Source organism: Musca autumnalis, unplaced genomic scaffold (genome assembly GCF_047663935.1).
Source record: "Musca autumnalis isolate F117 unplaced genomic scaffold, ASM4766393v1 scaffold_5, whole genome shotgun sequence".
NCBI classification, from domain to species: domain Eukaryota; kingdom Metazoa; phylum Arthropoda; class Insecta; order Diptera; family Muscidae; genus Musca; species Musca autumnalis.
Genome location: NW_027412088.1, coordinates 28,868,665 through 28,888,133, shown reverse-complemented (window position 1 = coordinate 28,888,133; position 19,469 = coordinate 28,868,665). Strand labels below are relative to the sequence as shown.

The window sequence follows — 19,469 nt, the reverse complement described above, 5'->3', positions numbered from 1 at the left end:
TATTGTCGATAACAATAATTTCTATAGAACATATTGTCGATAGCATTAAATTCTATAGATAAGATTGTCAATAGCAAAAATTTCAATAGCTAAGATTGTCAATAACAATAATTTCTATATAAAATATTATCGATAACAATAATTTCTATAGATAAAATTTTCGATAACAAAAAATTCTTTAGTAAATATTGTCGATAACAATAATTTCTATAGAAAATATTGTCGATAACAAACATTTCTATAGAAAATATTGTCGATAACATTAATTTCTATAGAAAATATTGTCGATAACAATTATTTCTATAGAAAATATTGTTGATAACAATTATTTCTATACAAAATATTGTTGATAACAATTTTTTCTATAGAAAATATTGTCGATAACAATAATTTCTATAGTAAATATTGTCGATAACAATAATTTCTATAGAAAATATTGTCGATAACAATAATTTCTATAGAAAATATTGTCGATAACAATAATTTCTATAGAAAATATTGTCGATAACAATAATTTCTATAGAAAATATTGTCGATAACAATAATTTCTATAGAAAATATTGTCGATAAAAATAATTTCTATAGAAAATATTGTCGATAACAATTATTTCTATAGAAAATATTGTCGATAACAATTATTTCTATAGAAAATATTGTTGATAACAATTGTTTCTATAGAAAATATTGTCGATAACAATTGTTTCTATAGCAAATATTGTCGATAACAATGATTTCTATAGAAAATGTTGTCGATAACAATAATTTCTATAGAAAATATTGTCGATAACAATAATTTCTATAGAAAATATTGTCGATAACAAAAATTTCTATAGAAAATATTGTCGATAATAATAATTTCTATAGATACAATTGTCGATAACAAAAATTTCTATAGAAAATATTGTCGATAACAATAATTTGTATAGAAAATATTGTCAATAACAATAATTTCTATAGGAAATATTGTAGATAACAATAATTTCTATGGAAAATATTGTTGATAACAATAATTTATGTAGAAAATAATGCCGATGACAGTAATAATTTTACATTTTAGAACACCTCTGGCTCGTGGTGTTCATTAGCATAGATTTCCATCGCGTCTAATGAGTTAAAACATTCCATTGTAAGCAAGAAAAGTTGTTGCATTTCATTCATGTCATGTCTTATGTCATATTTGGTAATGGCAACATATATATTTGTCTATCTTGTTTGCCTGCTTGTAAGCTCTGGCTTTCCCGCTCATAATAATAACATACAAAATACAACCATATGAGTGGCATTGTATTACGATTTTTTTTTGGTTGAAGTTTTGATAAGGAGGATGATGCTGCTGTGGAACATGACAATGATGAGGCTATTCTCTAGGAGTGTGGCAAAATTGCTGCTGTCAGCTGCTTTCTTGAACATATACAACAAATTACTTGACAATGACGCTGTGCTTTATTCAAAGTGTTATTTTCCAAAGGGGGCCTGTAATGATCCTCTCTTTTTTGTTGCTTCCTCAGAGCTGCATCTCCAATTGTAATTATGTGGTTTTATAAACTCTGAATTTATTACCGCTTGTATTGTTAGCTTTCCTAGCTGGTGCACCAGCATCACTACTATATCATCTATGCGTTTATGATATGCTGCTGTTGGCTTGCTGGTTCGTTTATTTGCCTATAAATCCATAGGAGCATCTCATAAATTGACATTCCCCACAAACACCAGAAAAAAGCTTCCGCGGTGAATGTTGCGTTTTTTGATGTGGTGATCCATATCCTCTTGCTGTGAGATTTTTTTTCTTATTTTTTACTTGATTTTTATGTAGAAAGTAAAGTGTAAATGAAAGTAAAGATTTTTATTTGATAAATGCAATTTGAATATACTTTCAGTAGAGATGATACTAAAAATAAAACACGAACAATACTTTTTTTTTTAAATTTGTCATCAGCTTAAAGCAGATACTTTTTTAGGAAAAAATTTTAAAATTCGTCTTTGTTTAAGTTTGTCCCTGCATTTCCCACATGTAAATGTGTCAAAATCTTTAGCCATAATTTAGCCTTCTTATTATTATCATGCCATTTATACAAAAATACGGCAAATAAAAGAAAACTTTACAAGGCAGCAATTTGCATTTCTTGCCGCCAGCAATAGACTTTTCTTTACATATTTTTCTTGGTTTGCCTTTTCCAGTCTACTCCGCCACCATTATTCATTTCCATTTGCTTAGCAGCAGCAGCAGCAAAAGGTGTTGCTACAATTTGCCATAACCGTCATTTTAGATAAACTGCAGCATTATGTTTGAAAAGAAAAAAAACTCGCAAGCGAAACTTAAGCCGAAAGCTCCTCAACAACAAAAACTGGACTAATAAGACACAGAAGATGATGGTGTAAAGACAACAAATTATAGACATGGTTTCCATACAACAAAGTATGGAGCAGCACAAATAACTGCCACTATTTTAATAGTTTTACCATCGCACTTTGCAGTGCAATAAAAATTTTACAAACCATTGACTTTTTCTATATTATTTTTACCCTGCAGTTAGCGCCGGACTAAGTTGTTGCTTTTGCTGCTTTCTGCAAGCTACTTTACGGATGGCCAGACACTGAAGGTAAATGGTAAAAAGATACCAGCCATTATCTTGACTTGTTAAATGAAAGTATTAGCATATGAAGGAATTTGATAGAGGTGGGAAATTGTAGCTCTCACAGGTATTCAAGGGGGGTCATTAAGTAGAGTCTTTATTGTTATCGTTAAAGTATTTTGTTATCGAAAGTAGAAATGTTAAAAGTGGTAAAAGTTCTGAACTGCTCTCATGCCAATTGTATACTTCTTGAAGTAAGGGAACGCTTTTCGAGCAAAAAGTGGTAAAACTTGAAGATTCTTTCACGTAAAGGAACAGACCTTTTATAAAAATTTTTATGACAGACATTTTTTGTAGAAACCATTGTTAACGATATATATTTTTTTTTTAATTATTGTTGTCGACAACATCTTCTATATAGAATATTGTTATCGATACTGTTTCTTTAGAATTTATTGTTTGTGTTATCAAAACAATTTTCTATAGAAAATATTATTATAGACATGATCTTCTATCAAAAATATTGTTATCGACAAGATTTTCCATCGAAAATATTGGTATCGATAACATTTTCTATATAGCAACTATTGTTATCGGCAAGATATTTCATAAAAAATATTATTATCGACAAGGTTATCTATAGCAAATATTGTTATCGACACGATATTTTATATAAAATACCATTATCGACACGATATTCTATAAAATATTATTATCGACAACATTTTCTACAGGAAATATTTTTAACGAAAAGATTTTCTACGGCAAATGTTGTTGTCGACAAAATTTTGTATAGAAAAATAATGTTATCGAAAAGGTAATCTATAGAAAACGTTATTATCGACACGTTTTCTTCAAAAAATTCTAGAAAAGATTTTCCATAGAAAGTATTGTTATCGTCAATATTTTTATAGAAATGATTGTTATCGACAATATTTCTATAGAAATTATTATTACCGACAATAATTTCTATATAAATTATTGTTATCTTCAAAAAATTCTAGAAAAGAATTTCCATAGAATGTATTGTTATCGTCAATATTTTTATAGAAATTATTGTTATCGACAATATTTCCTATGGAAATCACTGCTATCGACAATATTTTCTATAGAAATTATTGCTATAGACAATATTTTCTATTGATATTATTGTTATCGACAATATTTTCTATGGTAATTATTGTTATCTACAATATTTTCAATAGATAATATTGTTATCGACAATATTTTCTATAGAAGTCATTGTTATCGACAATATTTTCTATTGAAATTATTGTTATTGGCAATATTTTCTATAGAAATTATTGTTATCGGCAATATTTTCTATAAAAATTATTGTTATCGACAATAATTTCCTATGGAAATCACTGCTATCGACAATATTTCTATAGAAATTATTATTACCGGCAATAATTTCTATATAAATTATTGTTATCTTCAAAAAATTCTAGAAAAGATGTTCCATAGAATGTATTGTTATCGTCAATATTTTTATAGAAATTATTGTTATCGACAATATTTCCTATGGAAATCACTGCTATCGACAATATTTTCTATAGCAATTATTGCTATAGACAATATTTTCTATTGATATTATTGTTATCGACAATATTTTCTATGGTAATTATTGTTATCGACAATATTTTCAATAGATAATATTGTTATCGACAATATTTTCTATGGTAATTATTGTTATCGACCCTTTTTTCTACAGAAAATATTGTTATCGACAATATTTTCTATAGAAATTATTGTTAACGACAATATTTTCAATTGAAATTATTGTTATCGACAATATTTTCTATAGAAATGATTGTTATCGACAATATTTTCTATAGAAATTATTGTTATCGACAATATTTTCTATAGAAATTATTGTTATCGACTATATTTTCTATATAAATTGTTGTTATCGACTATATGTTCTATAGAAATTATGGTTATCGACAATATTTACAATAGAAACTATTGTTATCGACCATATTTTCAATAGATAATATTGCTATCGACAATATTTTCTATAGAAATTATTGTTATCGACAATATTTTCTATAGAAATTACTCTTAACGACAATATTTTTATAGAAATTATTGTTATCGACAATATTTTCTATAGAAATTTTTGCTATCGACAATATTTTCTATAGAAGTTATTGTGAGCGACAATATTTTCTATGCAAATTATTGTTATCGACAAAATTTTTGTTATCGACCATATTTTCTATAGAAATTATTGTTAGCGACAATATTTTCTATAGAAATTATTGTTATCGACAATATTTTCTATAGAAATTAATGTTATCGACAATATTTTCTATGGAAATTATTGTTATCGACAATATTTTCTATAGAAATTATTGTTATCGACAATATTTTCTATAGAAATTTTTGTTATCGACCCAATTTTCTGCACAAAATATTGTTTTTGACAATATTTTCTATAGATATTATTGTTATCGACAAAAATTTCTATAGAAATTCTTGTTATCGACAATATTTTCTATAGAAATTATTGTTATCGACTATATATTCTATAGAAATGATAGTTATCGACAATATTTTCGATAGAATCTATTGTTATCGACAATATTTTCAATAGATAATATTGTTATCGACAAAATTGTCTATAGAAATTCTTGTTATCGACAATAGGTTCTATAGAAAATATATTTTTCGACAATATTTTATATGGAAATTATTGTTATTGACAATATTTTCAAAATAAATTATTGTTATCGACAATATTTTCAACTGAAATTATTGTTATCGACAATATTTTCAATTGAAATTATTGTAATGGACAATATTTTCCATAGAAATTATTGTTATTGACAATATTTTTTAAAGAATACATTGTTATCGACAATTGTTTCTGTAGAAATTGTTGTTATCGACTATATTTTCTATAGAAATTGTTGTTATCGACAATATTTTCTATAGAAATTCTTGTTATCGATAATATTTTCCATAGAAATTTTTGTTATCGACAATATTTTCTATAGAAATTATTGTTATCGACTGTATTTTTTATAGAAATTATTGTTATCGACTATATTTTTTCTACAGAAATTATAGTTATCGACAATATTTTCAATAAATAATATTGTTATCGACAAAAATTTCTATAGAAATTCTCGTTATCGACACTAGGTTCTATAGAAATTATATTTTTCGACAATATTTTCTATAGAATTTATTGTTATCGACAATATTTTCTATAGAATTTATTGGTATCGAAAATATTTTCCATAGAAATTATTGTTATCGACAATATTTTCTATAGAAATTATTGTTATCGGCAATATTTTCTATAGAAATTATTGTTATCGACAATATTTTCTATAGAAATTATTGTTATCGACAATATTTTCTATGGTAATTATATTTATCGACAATATTTTCTGTGCAAATGATTGTTATCGACAATATTATCGAGGAGATTTTCTATATATTTTTTTTTATAAAAATGTTTTTTTTTTTTTTCATTACATTACTAAAAAATAAAATTTATCTAACACTTATTAAAAAATTGAGTTCAATACTTACGCTCCCAGCACAGTATAATATTCCAATGTAAAATGATAATAACATATCCTTGGTGGTTCACCTTCACGGCAGGCACGTGCACACTCATCGGGAGCGGAGAGGGCTGGATTACGTCTTAATTCCGCTGTGGCACTTGTGGCAAAATCTAAATGTCTGAATGGTGATTTAGGATTGGGATTGACTACGGTACCACCAATTGAGGGTGCCGGTTCGTTGGGATAATGGGCACCGGTGGGAAAACTACCACGTGAATTTAGGAAACCGCTACCACTTACTGTGGCTGGTTGACGCGGCACAGAACCAGTACCCAAACTATTACCCGATAGGGGAATAGGTCGCGTTTGTGGTTTACCCGTCAGCGAGGGATGTGTTTGGACAATGCCATGAGTGGCTGAAAAGAATGGCGATTCAAAGGGTGTGGATGAGGAGGGTGTGACTACATGAGATTGCCAAAATGAACCGGCTGGCGTTTGATCAGTTTGTTTATCTGCAAAAAAAGAACAAGAGAACAAAAGAAGGTTAAATTTGGGGTTTATCAGATTGATTATTGTTTGTTGATTTTTTTGTTTAGAATAAAATAAGGCATTGTTGTTGGTCTTTAGGTGTTAAATGTATAACATTATTTATGATTATTATTTATTTGCTTTCAGTTTAGTTTTAGATTCTTTTTAATACACATTTTTTTATAATTCTTATTGAAGTTGTTGTATTTGGCTTTTGTCTGCCTCTTCGTATTGTAGTTTAACACTCTTTAAAGTATTACTAAAAGTATTGCACAATTTTTGTGATTTGGAGCAGAAAATTAAATGTCGAAAATCAAAAACTTTTATTACCTTGAATGTTAACAACAGCAACAACAACTTGGAACGATGTATCGACCAACAATCGATGTTTTTAGCCAACATTTTTTTTCTGATTTTCTTGATGTCTGAAAGTGCTCTTAAAAACCACCTATTATGTGTTTTTTTCTTTAATATCAAAATTAACAGTTAATTATAAATGAAAATCTGCTTGGTTTGATAGGAGATTCAATAATCAAAGGGGTTGGGCCGGTCGCTGCAGTTGTTTCTTGTTTCACAAAAGTTTCATTACAGTTTTTAAGTTAATTTTCAAAGTTTCTTGTTGTTGTGTTTTTGTTGTTGTTTTTGGTATAAGATAGAATCACCATGAATTATAAAGTGTTAATTAAATAAGTGCGGCCTTTAAGGTGATTATCATAGAATTTTAAAAAAGGTGTTATAACTGTATTTGTTAACAATTTTATGTTTAATTAAACAATGTTAGGTTGTGTTGAAAAAAAAGGAAACAAGAGCAGTCATTAGGCAGGCCCAAGGCCTTGGAAATAAAGCCAGGTGGTTATTGGGATGTTGTGAAATTTTACATTATTTTTGTCCGTGCTATTTTGAAAGTAAGGGTTTGGGAAGCTTACCCAGCAAAAAGATTGCCTCCAAAGATGCGGTTAAACCATATGTACAAGTGATTTTTACAAGAGCGTGACTACTGAAAGATGCACTCCATTAGCACTAAATTGTATCGAACTTTTTGGCATTGCATTTAAATTAAAATTAAATTCAATCGCAACCGAGTATGTGAAAGAAACTAGTCTACCTTGCACTACTTCCAATTGATTTTGCTGGATAGTTGCAGTAGTAATAGCACGCCCGCTTAGTTGTTTTAGTTGTTTATTAATTAATATTTTATATTTTATATTTTATATTTTATATTTTATATTTTATATTTTATATTTTATATTTTATATTTTATATTTTATATTTTATATTTTATATTTTATATTTTATATTTTATATTTTATATTTTATATTTTATATTTTATATTTTATATTTTATATTTTATATTTTATATTTTATATTTTATATTTTATATTTTATATTTTATATTTTATATTTTATATTTTATATTTTATATTTTATATTTTATATTTTATATTTTATATTTTATATTTTATATTTTATATTTTATATTTTATATTTTATATTTTATATTTTATATTTTATATTTTATATTTTATATTTTATATTTTATATTTTATATTTTATATTTTATATTTTATATTTTATATTTTATATTTTATATTTTATATTTTATATTTTATATTTTATATTTTATATTTTATATTTTATATTTTATATTTTATATTTTATATTTTATATTTTATATTTTATATTTTATATTTTATATTTTATATTTTATATTTTATATTTTATATTTTATATTTTATATTTTATATTTTATATTTTATATTTTATATTTTATATTTTATATTTTATATTTTATATTTTATATTTTATATTTTATATTTTATATTTTATATTTTATATTTTATATTTTATATTTTATATTTTATATTTTATATTTTATATTTTATATTTTATATTTTATATTTTATATTTTATATTTTATATTTTATATTTTATATTTTATATTTTATATTTTATATTTTATATTTTATATTTTATATTTTATATTTTATATTTTATATTTTATATTTTATATTTTATATTTTATATTTTATATTTTATATTTTATATTTTATATTTTATATTTTATATTTTATATTTTATATTTTATATTTTATATTTTATATTTTATATTTTATATTTTATATTTTATATTTTATATTTTATATTTTATATTTTATATTTTATATTTTATATTTTATATTTTATATTTTATATTTTATATTTTATATTTTATATTTTATATTTTATATTTTATATTTTATATTTTATATTTTATATTTTATATTTTATATTTTATATTTTATATTTTATATTTTATATTTTATATTTTATATTTTATATTTTATATTTTATATTTTATATTTTATATTTTATATTTTATATTTTATATTTTATATTTTATATTTTATATTTTATATTTTATATTTTATATTTTATATTTTATATTTTATATTTTATATTTTATATTTTATATTTTATATTTTATATTTTATATTTTATATTTTATATTTTATATTTTATATTTTATATTTTATATTTTATATTTTATATTTTATATTTTATATTTTATATTTTATATTTTATATTTTATATTTTATATTTTATATTTTATATTTTATATTTTATATTTTATATTTTATATTTTATATTTTATATTTTATATTTTATATTTTATATTTTATATTTTATATTTTATATTTTATATTTTATATTTTATATTTTATATTTTATATTTTATATTTTATATTTTATATTTTATATTTTATATTTTATATTTTATATTTTATATTTTATATTTTATATTTTATATTTTATATTTTATATTTTATATTTTATATTTTATATTTTATATTTTATATTTTATATTTTATATTTTATATTTTATATTTTATATTTTATATTTTATATTTTATATTTTATATTTTATATTTTATATTTTATATTTTATATTTTATATTTTATATTTTATATTTTATATTTTATATTTTATATTTTATATTTTATATTTTATATTTTATATTTTATATTTTATATTTTATATTTTATATTTTATATTTTATATTTTATATTTTATATTTTATATTTTATATTTTATATTTTATATTTTATATTTTATATTTTATATTTTATATTTTATATTTTATATTTTATATTTTATATTTTATATTTTATATTTTATATTTTATATTTTATATTTTATATTTTATATTTTATATTTTATATTTTATATTTTATATTTTATATTTTATATTTTATATTTTATATTTTATATTTTATATTTTATATTTTATATTTTATATTTTATATTTTATATTTTATATTTTATATTTTATATTTTATATTTTATATTTTATATTTTATATTTTATATTTTATATTTTATATTTTATATTTTATATTTTATATTTTATATTTTATATTTTATATTTTATATTTTATATTTTATATTTTATATTTTATATTTTATATTTTATATTTTATATTTTATATTTTATATTTTATATTTTATATTTTATATTTTATATTTTATATTTTATATTTTATATTTTATATTTTATATTTTATATTTTATATTTTATATTTTATATTTTATATTTTATATTTTATATTTTATATTTTATATTTTATATTTTATATTTTATATTTTATATTTTATATTTTATATTTTATATTTTATATTTTATATTTTATATTTTATATTTTATATTTTATATTTTATATTTTATATTTTATATTTTATATTTTATATTTTATATTTTATATTTTATATTTTATATTTTATATTTTATATTCTATATTTTATATTTTATATTTTATATTTTATATTTTATATTTTATATTTTATATTTTATATTTTATATTTTATATTTTATATTTTATATTTTATATTTTATATTTTATATTTTATATTTTATATTTTATATTTTATATTTTATATTTTATATTTTATATTTTATATTTTATATTTTATATTTTATATTTTATATTTTATATTTTATATTTTATATTTTATATTTTATATTTTATATTTTATTATTACGAAAGACTTCTCGATTGTTGATCATATATATAAAAAATCTCAGTATAAATATGTCTATTGAAATTAAGATAGAAAATGATTTGACTCAATCATGTTTTAAAGTTACGTAATGCATTGGCACCACTGTTACCTTACATTTCTGTGCCCTTATAATTTTTGTTTAATTATTGCGGCATGTCCAACTTGTTTTAATATTTTTTATAAGGCGTCACTGTTTTGTACGGAAATTCATTTCCGTCTTCATATTTGCTGAATTATTGCTTTATGAAAGTCGAATATTTGCATAAGCAGGATATGGTGGACCACATATTTTTGCAACTTTGTATACAATGTCTTGTAATTAAACATGCGTCTGTAAAATTATGGCAGGAAGCGTTGATGGAAATGGATATTTCCAAATTTCGGGTTATGTGTACAATTATTAATTTGGAGGAATTGAATTTGGTGTTAAACCAGCAATCTTATTGGTGAATTTGTGTAGTCTGCATGACAATGTTTTAAAAACTTATCATAACGGTAAGAATTTATAAGAGGAATTTTCTTATTTATAAGAAACATTACAAATGTATTCTTAAATACCTTCTTTTTTCACTAACTTCATTAATTCCTTTTAATTGTCATAAACTTTATTTCTTTCTCTCCACAACTTTGTTGTCTAAGTCTTTTGTTTTATCATATTGTGGACATTCAGGTTTCTATTTAATAGTCTTCATAAAAAATCAGTGGCTATTTGGATGTCCATCCAAACACTTTTACTTGGTTCATTTAAAATTTAATTGTTACAAAAGCACCAAGAGATCGCCAGTACAATTTCCATGTGTTGCTTTGGGATGGTCATCGTTTGCATGTAGTTTGCATTGGTTATGCTTTCTTTAGCGGTTAATTTAATTAAAGAAAATGAAAATAAAAAAGAAAAAAATATAGATGTAATCACCAATTACAATGCAAATGGCATCATGTATGGATCAATGTCCTCAAAATAATGATTTATCGCTAGTCGCACGACGATGACAGACAACAAAATGCAGTGACAGAGATGTCAATGTCAAGATATACGCCTAAAGCCAAATGGAAATAAAATGTATGAATTAAATAAACATTAATCATTATTAAAAGAAAATTTAACAATTTATGCTGTTTCTTGTAAGAGCAATGACTTTGAAATTGAAATTAAATACAAATTATACACATAAATGCATAACAAAAAGGACACTTTTAATGAACTCCCCAAAATTTGAGCTTGATTTTGTTGCCTCGTGTATTTAATATGAATAAAATTTTATGCAAAAAGTTCCCAATGAAAAAAACAAAGTGGTAAGAAACTTTATCTATTCCTTTTTGGAATTTTTTTTTTTCATAAATTTTTTGCAAAGATAATTTTCTTTTTTTAATGAATTACATTTCAATTTGAATTTCTAAGCACGTGTGCCGTAGTGATTTCTCATTAACGTTGGTTTATGGCATCGCTTGTCACTGCACTCAGCTTTCTTATGGCCGGCCATTCATGGTATCGTCTGGCAAGCAATAGTTTGAAGAAAGACAAACGAATGCAGACAGACAAACAATTTAATTGTCTAGAATATTTGCACATTTTTGCAATTAACTTAATGGACATCGCCTACGAATTTTAATTCCAAACTAAATATTAATGAAAATTAATTTATTAAAGAAGGAATATAAAAACAATTTCACTTTAAGGTGTGAACTAAACTTTTTTGTTTTTTACACCCTCAGACTTATAGCTAAGTATGAGAAAATATTATATGAGAAAATGTGTCTTAAATTCTACATGTGGACATGCCAAATGTTGACCACAAATAAGACATTTTCATACATTTTTTAAAAGAAATCTACCAAAACTTTTTACACAATTTTTTTCTGAAAGTTCACACCATAAGCTACTTTTGGAATTTTTTCGTTGAAAAATATTGCATAGTTTTCTGAAAAATGGTCACCTGCGAAACACTATTTTTAAAAAAAAAAAATAGTTTGCGCTGCCCTCTTTTGCGCGAAAACTAAATAACCCGGAATTAAAAAAATAATTAAAAAAAAATTGTGAACTGTCAAAGTCAACATTTCGATTTAAACGCAAAAATGACAGTTTTTTTTTTTTTGCTGTAAGTCCATCAATTTTTTTAAAGTCTCTCGCTTCAGGACTAGCTTTTTATAGGTATAATAACACTATGCAACACTGAAAATGCAAACAACTTCTAGTACGCATTTTTTGAAAGTACATATTTAGACTACAAAAACCCTAGTAGGGTTTTGTCCTGTCAGATCCAGTTCGGATTTTATGGCCTCATCTAAACCGGGCTAAATCTACACTTTTTGCATTCATCGGGCCTTTATCTCAGAAACGAATAGGAATTTGGCCTTGCTGTCTTTAGCAATATTGTAGCCCTAAACTAGTAGAACTTATCCTTTGAAAAAACCACATAAGAAAAACTCCATCTAGGGCATCAAAATCTATAAAATATAGAAAATTTTACATAATTGCTGAAATTCTAGTCAGTATCGGCTAAACTATTGGGAGTTGAACCAAGTAACCTTTTGCAACAACCAAGTAACCAGTTCTCAACAATTCTTTAGAACATTCTGAAACTCTAAAATGCTTGGTTCATGTTGTTTCAGCGGTATTTTGCATCATACCTTTTACAACACGTATTTCAAACACAGTTCACACCAACAGTTTATTCTCGCAACTGGATAGAGGCATTTTACAACAATGACATGTTCTGAAGAGTTGTGCACTACATTCCAGGGAATATTTTTCCAAAAGAAAAACGATTTTCGAGATACGGTGCGAAATGTATAAAAATTGTGGAATTTTTGCATATATTTTGAAATTTGATGCTATAAATGTAGTTTTTCGAGTTCATTATTTCTCCAAACATTTCATTCTTGTCCTTATCTACAAATTTGCTTCAGAGGTCAGAAGAAGATTCACATTGGTTTCAGAGATATATCCCAGAATTTCTTTAAAGACTCAATATTTAACCATGTTTAGATGGGGCCACAAAATCCGAGCTGGATCTGACACAACAAAACCCAACTAGGGTTTCTTGTCGCTTGGGTCTGTACTTTCAAAAAATCCTCAGTTCGAATTGTTTGCACAAGATCACCTTAAAAATGTTGCACAGTGTAATCCCACATAAACATATGAATATGGGATCATCCGTTTTCGAGCTATAGTGGGCACCGCTTACAAAAATGACATTTCGGGAATATCAAAATGCATTTTTCCTTTCTAACGCTCCTATCTCATCCAATTTTTATTCGATCGACGTGAACATACATATTTTATTCTACCTGTACTTCAAAAGGAGCCAATAAAAATGTTGATTTTTTAAATTTTTAAGACCAAATCTGATTTACAGAATTTGGAGTTGATCTAGGCATGTCCGTCCGTCTATCTGACTGACAGGTGAAATACGATGACTCTTAAAGGGAGTAACCGATTTTGTCCAAGCGTTGTACCTCGTAATATTTCTTCCAAACTTGATCAAATTCGAAGATGTGGTATAGCCGATATACTTGAGAGTGAAAATTTGGGGGGAGGTGGTAATTTTTCTTTTGGGTGAAATTTTTTGGTCGGGCCAGTTTATTTGGGTGTGGGTAAGTTTGTGTTTGGTGGTGGGGTGGTGGCAATTTCCGACCCCCCCCCCCCCTAAACTTGATCGAATTCGAGAAGAGTGGAATTCGAGCGAGTATTCGGAGCTCTGGCTATAGCGGTCCACTACTTAGGGTACACCTACACATCATTTCCATTTTTTATTTTCCAGTTTAAGAACATATCTCTTATTTTTTCATTTTTTTACAATAAACAGTCCTCAATAAACAGTCCGATAACTCTGAAAGGGTCTAAAAGATTTGGTCCAAACTTTGTGCATAGTAATTTTTTTTTCCAAGTTCGGATATGGTTTATTGGTCTACTCCTTGGTACCTCCTCCACCAATGTTCGAGGTCTTCTCATAGAAGTCGGAAGACCAAAAGCCCTTCGTATAGAAGACCAAAACGTCTTGCTATAGAAGACCACAACGTCTGCTATATGGAAGACTTCATATGGAAGACTTAAAGGTTTTCTTATAAAAAAACCAAAAGGTGTTCCTATAGAGACCAAGGAGGTATTCCTATAGAATACCAGAAGGTCTTCCTATAGAAGACCAAAAGGTCTTCCTATAGAAGACCAAAAGGTCTTCCTATAGAAGACAAAAAGGTCTTCCTATAGAAGACAAAATGGTCTTCCTATAGAAAACTTAAAGGTATCTCTATAAAGAACTAAAAGGTCTTCTTATAAAAAACCAAAAGGTGTTCCTATAGAGACCAAGGAGACCTTCCTATAAAAGACCAAAAGGTCTTCCTGTAAAATAGCTCCTATAGAAGACCAAAAGTTTTTGCATATAAGACGAAAAGGTCTTCTTATAAAAGACCATAAGATCTACCTATAGAAGACTTAATGGAGACCACATGTTCCTATAGGAGGTCAAATGGGTTTCATATAGATGTTAAAATGTCTTCCTATAAAATATTAAAAGATGCTCTAAATGAAGGCCAATTGGGTTTCATATAGAAGACCAAAAGGTTTTCCTATGGAAGTCTAAAATGTCTCCCTATAAAAGACGAGAAGATATTTCTATAAAAAGTCTTCCTATAGAAGACCAAAACGTTTTCCTATAAAAGATTAAGAGGCGTTCCTATAGGAGGTCAAATGGGTTTCATGTAGAAGTTAAAATGTCTTCCTATAAAATGTTAAAAGATGCTCCAAATGAAGCCCAAATGGGTTTCATATAGAAGACCAAAAGGTTTTTCTATGGAAGTCTAAAAGGTCTCCCTATAAAACACGAGAAGGTATTTCTATAAAAAGTCTTCCTATAAAAGACCAACAAGTTTTCCTTTAGAATCCAAAAGGTCTTCCTATAAAAGGCCAAAAGGTATTTTTATAAATGACCAAAAAGTCTTCCTATAGAAGACCAAAAGGTCTTCCTATAAAATATCAAAGGGTTTTTCTATAGAAGTCCAAAAAGTTTTCTCTGGAAGAGCAAGAGGTCTTTATATAGAAGGCCAAAAGGGTTTTCTATACAAGGCCAAAATATCTTCCTATAAAAGACCAAACGGCCTTACCAAAAATTCGCATATACGAAAGTCATCTCCGGTGAACTTTTGTATGGGCAAAGTCATCTCCGGTGAACTTTTGTATTGGAAAAGTCATCTCCGGTGAACTTTTGCATTGGGAAAGTCATCTCTGGTCAACTTTTGTATAGGAAAAGTCATCTCCGGTGAACTTTTGAATTGGAAAAGTCATCTCCGGTGAACTTTTGTATGGAAAAAGGTCATCTCCGGTGAACTTTTGTATTGGAAAAGTCATCTCCGGTGAACTTTTGTATAGGAAAAGTCATATCCGGTGAACTATTGTATGGGCAAAGTCATCTCCGGTGAACTTTTGTATTGGAAAAGTCATCACCGGTGAACTTTTGTATGGGAAAAGTCATTCCCGGTGAACTTTTGTATGGGCAAAGTCATCACCGGTGAACTTTTGTATGGGAAAAGTCATCTCCGGTGAACTTTTGTATGAGCAAAGTCATCTCCGGTGAACTTCTTCTTATATAAGATTTACAGATATCCTAATACAAGACTAAAATATCTTCTAACAGATGACCTTCCACATGTTCTTCTCACAGAAAGTTCTTGCCATAGAAGACCAACAGATTTTCGAATAGACGACTAACAGGTCGTCTTGTAAAAAAACCAAGAGGTCTTCTCATAGAGGACCACAAAGTCTTCTCATAGCAAACCACATGGTCTTCTCACAACAAATCAGATAGTCTACTCACAGAATACCAAAACTTCGTCTCATAGAAAACTAAAAGGTTTTCTTACAAAAGGGTAAAAATGTGCACTTATAAAAAACCCAGTGGTGTACTCAAATGTTCTTCTCACGGATGACCATTGAAGTCCACAAGATCCTCGTATAGAAGACCAAAACTATGTCCAGGACCAAAGGTATTCCTTAAAAAGGCCAAAAGCTCTTCTCATAGAAAATCGTTATCTCTGGTGAGAAGAGAGATAACTCAAAGAAATTATGTTTCCTAAGTTGGATTTTAAAACTTAGATATGTTTCGGCAAATATCCCAGGGCAATAATCCTTTGAACATATTCGCCATTCTTCAATAGGCCGTATTTTTTTAGATATTCTTAAATCTGAACTTTCCTCCTCTTAACCATGATCCTTACCTCTTTATATGAATTCTAGTCAAATCCTTAGTGGAATGATTTATTAGAGCCATTTTTAGAAATTTTTTACATTAAAAAACTTCTTCGAAATTTGGCCAACCTTACTGATGGGCCTAAGGCACAGGTTTAACTTTGAACCAACAATCTTCTGACATGCCATTAGTTTCAGAAAAGTGTCTTACTAATATAAAATGTAAGCTGTGACGTATTTGTTCATAGTTTTTCCAAGAAAAGTAAGACCTGTCAAAAGAGTTAAGAAACAAGCTCACACACACATTCATACACATGTCAAAACATAGTGACTCTTAGAGAGCCAAAAAAGTGTTAACAAACTGAACTAACAAAACCAATCACAAACTTTAAGCTTGACAATGACTAATTCGTTAATGTTAACATTTGTTTAAGTAACCAACAACAACATCAACAAACATTCAGCAAACATATTTGCCATATGCAATGGACGTGAGGATATTTGTTGTTGTTGGTATGTAATGGCCAAGCATTGTTGGTTTTGTTTTTTGCATTATGGTGTTTATTTTTATGTTTTTGGTTTGGCTAAGTAGACAAACAAAACAATAAATGTGTTTTGGTTGCACCTGCTTTTTTCTACGCTGGTTAGCAGGGGCTGCTGCTCCTGTTGTCTGCTAATGCTTTGTCAAAGCGAAAGGTAAATTTGAACTGTGGTCTCACCCCACCACTGCCTCTGTTTGTTATATTTCATGAAATGAACGAACATTTATGCTTATTTTTTGGTTTTGCATTCAAGTGCGAAATCATGTTACAAAGTCAAGTTTATGTAAATTTTTTGTTGTTGTTTGTTTTGTTTTGTAAAATGAACAAATGCCATTCTGCAAATCTGTCTTTCAAATGGCAAGAGAAATAATGTGTCTTAATCAGCCTTTAGGATAAATCATGATTTGATTGATATCAAGATTGCATTTTGTGGAAGTATGTACTTTCATTTTCTTCTGGGAGTTTAAGCATTGAGGTGAATTTTGAAATATTTGTTGAGATTTTTTCGCATGTGTCTTAAGTCTTTTGTTTAGTTGCTTATCACTAAGATGCGATTTTTTTTAACAAAATAAATTTTAAAATTTAAGTAATGACAAAATCGTGCAATAGTCCTCTCAATTTTCTTTGGCTTTAACGCGTAAATTGGAGATTAAAATGGCGCTTTATTACACATATCGGGCTTTATGACACTTTATGACCTAGCCACACTCAGTAATAGATAATAGGCAAAACCAACATCAGTTGCGTTAATACCTTCCTCTCTCTCGAAATGAGTTCATTCCAAAGTTTTACATAAAAAGGGTGTCGGGGCTATTACCATTTCCTGTCCACCACATTTCATGTTGACATAAGCAGTCAATCTTTGCTGATGGTGATTTATTTGCAACAAAATTTTGTCGTTTTGTAATTGGACCGGTTCCAAAGTGCTTAGCTCACTAGCTACTGTCATTGTACGTACACATGTATTGACAACATTCATTCACCATGGATTAGCCAGCAGAGAAAGTGATTTATGGCCACCTGGAATTATGCCAATTGCAATGGAATGCTTGCTTGCCTGTTTTATATTAGAAGCAACAAAAAAAAAAAAAAAAACAAACTCTCTTTCACATGGCTCATTAAACACTTTCCCATATTTCAAGTGGTATTCTTTTGTTAAAAAAAATTTCCAAAGAAACTGTTGAATCATCACAATTCTTATCCAAAAACAAAATCACATAACTTCAAAGCATAACAAAGTTCATTTGGTGTTTATAGAAAAAAAACAAGATCATTTAATGTTTTTGTTGTTGTTTTTATTAAAGAAAACAACACTTATCCATTGTAATAATAGTAACCGCTCAAGAAATATAATAATCAAATGAATAAAAAGACAAGAGGAAAAAAAGAGAAAATTACCCACAATTCCAGTTAACCTTGCCAGGGGGGCCAATGGGTATGGCAGCTGTAGCATATCACAAAACAGTAACAACAACAGCAACACCAACAATTGTTGCCCCCTTAAGCGGATGAATGAAAATCCAAAGTAACTGAACGTTTATTCATTCACTCTCAATTCAGAAACAAAAAAGAAAATCATACACCAAACATTTGTAAGCATGAAAAACAATCAACAGCTTAACGTAGTTTTTTGTTGTTTTTTTTTATAAGAAAAGCAGAAGTGACAGACAGTGCCGACAACATGAAAACAATACCTGCCAACAACTAAAACGCATGTTGGTGGTGGTCATTTAGTGGAGACAATTCATTGTTTTGCTTTTCATTTTATGAAGCCAAACATTGTGTTTTCTTTTTTTTTAAGAGGAAAAAATTTAAAATTTTTCTTTGTGTGTGTAACATGTGTTTCTTTTATAAAAACTATAATTTAAATGATAACTAAATATAAAAAAGAACTGTAAAAGAAAAAATAATAATGTACTGCTAGGATTTATTAATCCCAACTGCAAGAAATGAACTTTTTGAAAGCATGCACTTGGTTTTCTATGAGAAGACCACTTGGTCTTCTATGAGAAGACCACTTGGTCTTCTATAAGAAGACCACTTGGTCTTCTATGAGAAGACCACTTGGTCTTCTATAAGAAGACC

At 26.3% G+C, this 19,469-nt stretch overlaps 1 protein-coding gene across 1 annotated transcript in view; it reads right to left on the bottom strand.

The window, feature by feature from the left end:
• The window catches only part of stw (laccase), a 316,854-nt gene that overhangs the window by 59,802 nt on the left and 237,583 nt on the right, over positions 1-19,469 (bottom strand). Inside the window, exon 3 of the mRNA XM_073957009.1 lies at positions 6,120-6,606. Within this exon, the coding sequence (XP_073813110.1) occupies positions 6,120-6,606 (487 nt within the window). The remainder of the gene's footprint in view (positions 1-6,119; positions 6,607-19,469) is intronic.